At 38.5% G+C, this 7268-nt stretch overlaps 1 protein-coding gene across 1 annotated transcript; it reads right to left on the bottom strand.

Moving 5' to 3' along the window:
* Positions 1-757: 757 nt before the first annotated feature.
* On the bottom strand, positions 758-6812 carry LOC120573547. Its single transcript, XM_039823338.1, has 8 exons — positions 6745-6812; positions 6393-6587; positions 6044-6096; positions 2118-2188; positions 1994-2061; positions 1587-1697; positions 1448-1482; positions 758-1021 (listed from the first exon to the last, which is right to left on the bottom strand). Exons 1-8 carry the CDS (start codon positions 6788-6790, stop codon positions 899-901), a joined length of 702 nt encoding a protein of 233 aa, XP_039679272.1. The 5' UTR covers positions 6791-6812; the 3' UTR covers positions 758-898.
* Positions 6813-7268: the final 456 nt, after the last annotated feature.

Raw genomic sequence — 7268 nt, 5'->3', positions numbered from 1 at the left:
TACTTTATTTCATAATGGAAAACCAAAAAAGACGAGTAAAGTTAAGTCGAGCAGGTACCATGTAATGGAAAAACACCATATTAGTCTAGTTTAACATCCCCATTCTGCTTTATGCTGCTGTTTGAGTTCTTCATTATGAGAATAGCTATTCCAGCTCACTTTCCTGCACTCTAGTGAAAATATTTCAGTGAACAGCTCTCAACATCAGGAACCTGATAGGTCAGAGTGTAGACTATGGCTGAGTATGTTCAAAATGAAGAAAAGAAATGGAAAATGAAGCAGTTGCATCAGGCCTCTATGTTTAGTTTTGAATGCAAATGTCGACATAATGTATGAAGGTAAATTATTTAAGTGAGTTAATGTAAAGTGCTGATGAGTGGAGTGATTTAACAGTGTCAGATGCATTGATATACATGTTTTGAGGGAGCATTGTCCGTGTTTTTTGTTCTGTGATAATAGCAATTGTTTCATGTTGTCATTAACCAGTAAGCTAAGCTTACTTTTTATACTTTTATACTTTTCACAGAGTGTTGACCTCAGACACCTCATGATCTTTACCTAAGTTGTTGTCAGACCACACTGTGCGTCTTCTTCCTGTCAAACAAATGATGTGTATCATCCACCTTCCTCCACAAATAAACATCCATCTAAAACATTTATTACTTTAAATTGGCAGCCATCAGTGTCCTTTAGTTCTCTTCCTCATCACACATTGAACATGCTCTTTTTCCTCTCAGACAAAATAAGACGAACACTCTGACCGACAGAAACATTCTAAATTTATTTTTTTGTCAGTAGACTCCTCCCACACATTATCCACACACAAAAACACATCAGCAGATTAACATAATGAAGCATTGGTTCCAGTCTGAGCTGCAGTTCCAGATGTTTCCTGAGTCTATCTGGTGGCAGCATACACAACATGTGTCTCCATCTCTCTCTCTGATGCAGGCCTGCGGCTTCTTTTGGGTTTTGCCTGGAAATTTAGAGCTGCGTAGTTCAGTTCATCTGAGCCCAGATCCTGTAAATCAGAGTCGCACACTGAATCACACACATATTGTTGATGAGTTAGCAAAAAATCTGTAAAATTGGTGGATTTGTTGGTAGTTCCACAAAGGAACTGTTTTTTAGCAGTTTTAGTTTAGCTAAGAACAAACATGATTTTTAATAGAATCCCAGCTGCGCAGCACAATTTAAATTAAAACTCAGAAAAAACCTTCAAAAATTAAACTTAGTTGTTCAAATACCATTGGGACATAGGACACATTGTAAGACAAACACTCATAAACATAACTCAAATTGCTGCATCTGTGGTTGTATATATTTTGAAATAACCATTTTCTAACTAACAGGAAGGCTACATGTTCTCTCTCATGACAAGATATCTTCTGGTTGAGCATCTTTAAAACCATAACACACAGTTTATATAAGTTAATGCGGTGTTCACCTCGTTTCTTTCTGGCTGCTGTTCTTCATTCACAGCTCTATGGAAAAAAAGACAAAAGTTTCATTAGTTTAATATTACTGTTCATATACTTTGCTTTGGATTTATCCATCATGTGCATCAAATTATAGATCAGCTGTACCTGTCTGAAGTTTCCTGATTTTAACAGTCAGAACAATGATGACTATAGTGAGGAAAACAGTCAGAACAGTCAGGATCACACTCATGACGTTTGTCTTTCCAGCAGAGTCCTCTACATGACAAATGACAGAATATAGTCTGTTTTTAAAAGAGATGGTTAAGATTTAAATGACTGGCTGTGTGGAAACTTGCACAGTGAAAAAAGAGAACCTTATATTACTTTCAGTCTTTGAATCCACTCTAAGATCAGATTCACTGTCACTTTTAAAACATATATAAATGACATAATTTGACACATTTGTTTTTTGGTTTGTCTTCGCCGCGTTTTTTATTACTACTGTGAAAATAAATGTGAGAAACTTTAAATATGATGAGAAACAGATCTATGAGCATTAACTACAATCTTACCTTGGACTATATGGTTGCTTTGGATACATCCACAGACATACAGTCCAGAGTCGAGAGGAATTCTCTCTCTTGATTTTAAGAAAGATGTTGGAGCTCATCTCAAATCCATTTTGAAATCCATCACACATCAGAGGGCGCCTCCACCAGACTGGACCTCCACAGTGTGAGACTCAGAAGCTGGGACAGAGATCCAGCCTGAAACAAACAGCAGAGACAGAAAGAGATTCATCCCTGTGTGTATAATGCAGCACTTACTGTAGTACTCGGGGCAACAACAACAACAAACATTGTGTTCTTATTTGTGGGTTGTTAACCGCAGGATTTGGTGCTGAGAATAACAGAGTGTCAGTACTTACTGAGGCTGCAGAGAAGTAAAGCTGTTATCAAGGTGAAGTACCTCATTCTGCAAACATTTCACTGCAAAAATAGTTTGTACCGCTGAGCTCTTATAAAAGAGTTTAGAGGCGTGGTGTTTTTAGATTTTTATCTTGCCGCTCTACCAACCTACCAATGCAATGCCTTTACACATATTTAAGTTCAGGAACATTTTGTTCTTGGAGACCTAACATCTGATGATAACATTTTATATTTGTGTCAGATCCAATTTGAGACAAACGTCACTAAGAATTGTGGATACATGAAGAACAACTCCTCAGTGACTCCTGGAGGTTTATACTCATCACTGAAAACACTCACCTAACCCAGAACAGTCTGGTATGACATTTAAAATATGACAAGAATAAAAGCGTGGGACCTGTGGAATCATATTTTGATACTGCAATCTCTGGATACAGTATTTGGGTTCATTCTAAAGGTTGTTATGTATCAAGTTGCCTTTTTAGATTTTAGTAACATTCTCCACTTCTAATGAATCCATTACCTTTGTTTTTTTATATTTACAGTACATGAAAAGCAATTGTGGAAACTTAAAATATATTGAAATATCACAAAAAGGTTTTACGCGTTCGCTACGGCTGCAGATGAAAACATCTGATATGTGTTGACCAATGCGACAATGAGTCATATTCCCCCAATTAATACCTGAAATAAACCTAAATGTAATATTTCATGTTTAAAGCTACATTGTGTAAGAATTACTCCCATCTAGCGTTGATCATATTTTGCAATCAACTCTCTCTCCGCACACGCAGTATTGCAGCTACGGTAGCCTTCACGCTTCAAAAGCGAAGGTGTACAAAGGCCGGTCTATCAGCCGTCATTGATACATCCATGAGGTCATGTGCGTCGGGAGCTGGCGCGACACCAGCGCAGCGCCGACGGAAAGGAGAGAGAGAAAAGGAGACCGCAGCGGTCCGGAGGATAATTAACTATAGAATTTTTACGCTCGCATGAACTGGGGTAGACACTCCATAATGATGTGCCATCTTGAAATACGTTAGCCGGTAATAATAATAATAATAATTAATTGAATTTATATAAGCGCTTTTCACGAACTAAAGTAGTCGCTAAAAGTGATGGTTCGAGATGTAATTCACCCTAGGGTCCTTTGCACCATGACCTCGAGCGCAAACACCCCCAGAGGTTTTTTCACCTGGGTCTAACATTGGGCGAGTTAGCGTAGAGTAGTGCGTTACGCTGAATAGCTTAGCGGGGCTAATGGACCCACGTTTGTATCTCTTAAATGACCCCACTAATAATGCCCGAAATGATACCAAAGGTCTACACTAGTATATATAGGTTATGCACTCATAAAACGATGGATTGGAAAGTTTGTGAAGTACACCAGAAGTTTATGTAAATAACACTTGCCTGCTGGCTTCTGCTCTCTGCTGTTGTTGTTGCTGCTGTGAGACGAAGTGCTTAGGGACATCTACAAATTACAACACCGAAAGAGATGCAACAAAAATATTTTTTAATTTAACTTATTTTTTAAAGTAAGTGCTGTAATATAACTAGCGCAGGAGACAAGTAATAATTGGGGTAAGTTTGGAGACATTACCTTATTTAATCATTAAATTAATACATTTTTTGTTGTATCTCTTTTCGGTTGGTAGTAATTTATAGCGACGCGCCCTAAGCACCGTCTAACTGCAGTTAGCAGCAGCAGCATAACAAATATGAGGTCAGGGCGTGTTTCCGACATTGACCTCGGAAAATCTGACTTCAGAGTACAAATGGGACGCACTATTGGCGCTTATCCACTGCTAGTACTAGCTCTACTTTCGGCTCGACTCGACTTGGCCGCAGTTCCCCATCATCCTTTTTCTATTGCAGATTCAAGTACCGCCTCATGCGTTGGCCGGCGTGGCTGGTCTCACGTGATTAGTGACGATTCTCTCCGACCAATCAGTAGTCAGCAGGTTTTCACGTCACCTTTTGGTATCGCCTCAGCTCGTTGGAACCTCGACGGAGGGAATACTAAAAAAGTACCTGTTAGCTAGTACCAGGTACTTTATTTCATAATGGAAAACCCAAAAAGGCGAGTAAAAGTTAAGTCGAAGCAGGTACCATGTAATGGAAAAACACCATATTAGTCTAGTTTAACATCCCCATTCTGCTTTATGCTGCTGTTTGAGTTCTTCATTATGAGAATAGCTATTCCAGCTCACTTTCCTGCACTCTAGTGAAAATATTTCAGTGAACAGCTCTCAACATCAGGAACCTGATAGGTCAGAGTGTAGACTATGGCTGAGTATGTTCAAAATGAAGAAAAGAAATGGAAAATGAAGCAGTTGCATCAGGCCTCTCTGTTTAGTTTTGAATGCAAATGTCGACATAATGTATGAAGGTAAATTATTGCAAGTGAGTTAATGTAAAGTGCTGATGAGTGGAGTGATTTAACAGTGTCAGAGATTGATATACATGTTTTGAGGGAGCATTGTCCGTGTTCTGTGAGAATAGCAATTGTTTCATGTTGTCATTAACCAGTAAGCTGCTTACTTTTTATACTTTTATACTTTCCACAGAGTGTTGACCTCAGACACCTCATGATCTTTACCTAAGTTGTTGTCAGACCACACTGTGCTGTCTCTTCCTGTCAAACAAATGATGTGTATCACTCCCTCCTTCCTCCACACACCATCACACCATTTCACTTCGCCCTAAAATAACTTTGGCAGCCATCAGTGTCCTTTAGTTCTCTTCCTCATCACACATTGAACATGCTCTTTTTCCTCTCAGACAAAATAAGACGAACACTCTGACCGACAGAAACATTCTAAATTTATTTTTTGTCAGTAGACTCCTCCCACACACTATCCACACACAAACACACAACAGCAGAATAACATAATGAAGCATCGGTTCCACGCTGAGCTGCAGTTCCAGATGTTTCCTGAGTCTATCTGGTGGCAGCATACACAACATGTGTCTCCATCTCTCTCTCTCTGATGCAGGCCTGCGGCTTCTTTTGGGTTTTGCCTGGAAATTTAGAGCTGCGTGGTTCAGTTCATCTGAGCCCAGATCCTGTAAATCAGAGTCGCACACTGAATCACACACATATTGTTGATGAGTTAGCAAAAATCTGTAAAATTGGTGGATTTGTTGGTAGTTCCACAAAGGAACTGTTTTTTAGCAGTTTTAGTTTAGCTAAGAACAAACATGATTTTTAATAGAATCCCAGCTGCGCAACAATTTAAATTAAAACTCCAGAAAAACCCACCCCAAAAATTAAACTTAGTTGTACAAATACCATTGGGACATAGGACACATTGTAAGACAAACACTCATAAACATAACTCAAATTGCTGCATCTGTGGTTGTATATATTTTGAAATAACCATTTTCTAACTAGCATGAAGGATACATGTTCTCTCTCATGACAAGATATCTTCTGGTTGAGCATCTTTAAAACCATAACACACAGTTTATATAAGTTAATGCTGGGTTCACCTCGTTTCTTTCTGGCTGCTGTTCTTCATTCACAGCTCTATGGAAAAAAGACAAAAGTTTCATTAGTTTAATATTACTGTTCATATACTTTGCTTTGGATTTATCCATCATGGTGCATCAAATTATAGATCAGCTGTACCTGTCTGAAGTTTCCTGATTTTAACAGCCAGAACAATGATGACTATAGGTAGGGAAAACCGTCAGAACAGTCAGGATCACACTCATGACGTTTGTCTTTCCAGCAGACTCCTCTACAAGACAAATGACAGAATATAGTCTGTTTTTAAAAGAGATGGTTAAGATTTAAATGACTGGCTGTGTGGAAACTTGCACAGTGAAAAAGAGAACCTTATATTACTTTCAGTCTTTGAATCCACTCTAAGATCAGATTCACTGTCACTTTTTAAAACATATATAAATGACATAATTTGACACATTTGTTTTTGGGTTTGTCTTCATGCCGTTTTTTATTACTACTGTGAAAATAAATGTGAGAAACTTTAAATATGATGAGAAACAGATCTATGCGCACTAACTACAATCTTACCTTGGACTATATGGTTGCTTTGGATACATCCACAGACATACAGTCCAGAGTCAGAGGAATTCTCTCTCTTGATTTTAAGAAAGATGTTGGAGCTCATCTCAAATCCATTTTGAAATCCATCACACATCAGAGTGACGCCTCCACCAGACTGGACCTCCACAGTGTGAGACTCAGAAGCTGAGACAGAGATCCAGCCTGAAACAAACAGCAGAGACAGAAAGAGATTCATCCCTGTGTGTATAATGCAGCACTTACTGTAGTAAGGCAACAACAACAACAAACATTGTGTTCTTATTTGTGGGTTGTTAACCGCAGGATTTGGTGCTGAGAATAACAGAGTGTCAGTACTTACTGAGGCTGCAGAGAAGTAAAGCTGTTATCAAGGTGAAGTTCCTCATTCTGCAAACATTTCACTGCAAAAATAGTTTGTACCGCTGAGCTCTTATAAAAGAGTTTAGAGAGGCGTGGTGTTTTTAGTATTTTATCTTGCCGCTCTACCAACCTACCAATGCAATGCCTTTACACATATTTAAGTTCAGGAACATTTTGTTCTTGGAGACGCAACATCTGATGATAACATTTTATATTTGTGTCAGATCCAATTTGAGACAAACGTCACTAAGAATTGTGGATACATGAAGAACAACTCCTCAGTGACTCCTGGAGGTTTATACTCATCACTGAAAACACTCACCTAACCCAGAACAGTCTGGTATGACATTTAAAATATGACAAGAATAAAAGCGTGGGACCTGTGGAATCATATTTTGATACTGCAATCTCTGGATACAGTATTTGGGTTCATTCTAAAGGTTGTTATGTATCAAGTTGCCTTTTTTAGATTTTAGTAACATTCTCCACTTCTAATGAATCCAT

The sequence above is a fragment of the Perca fluviatilis genome, chromosome 14, assembly GCF_010015445.1.
Source record: "Perca fluviatilis chromosome 14, GENO_Pfluv_1.0, whole genome shotgun sequence".
Lineage (NCBI taxonomy): Eukaryota > Metazoa > Chordata > Actinopteri > Perciformes > Percidae > Perca > Perca fluviatilis.
Note: the sequence above shows the minus strand (reverse complement) of the source record. Positions and strands in the feature narration are given on the sequence as shown.

Coding starts and splice junctions, on each gene's coding strand:
- LOC120573547 (XM_039823338.1), bottom strand. CDS start 6,790: ATGAGGAACTTCACCTTGATAACAGCTTTACTTCTCTGCAGCCTCA. Junction 1,698..1,993: donor AAGCAACCATATAGTCCAAG/GTAAGATTGTAG, acceptor TTTGTCATGTAG/AGGACTCTGCTGGAAAGACA. Junction 1,022..1,447: donor AGCAGCCAGAAAGAAACGAG/GTGAACACCGCA, acceptor TCTGATTTACAG/GATCTGGGCTCAGATGAACT.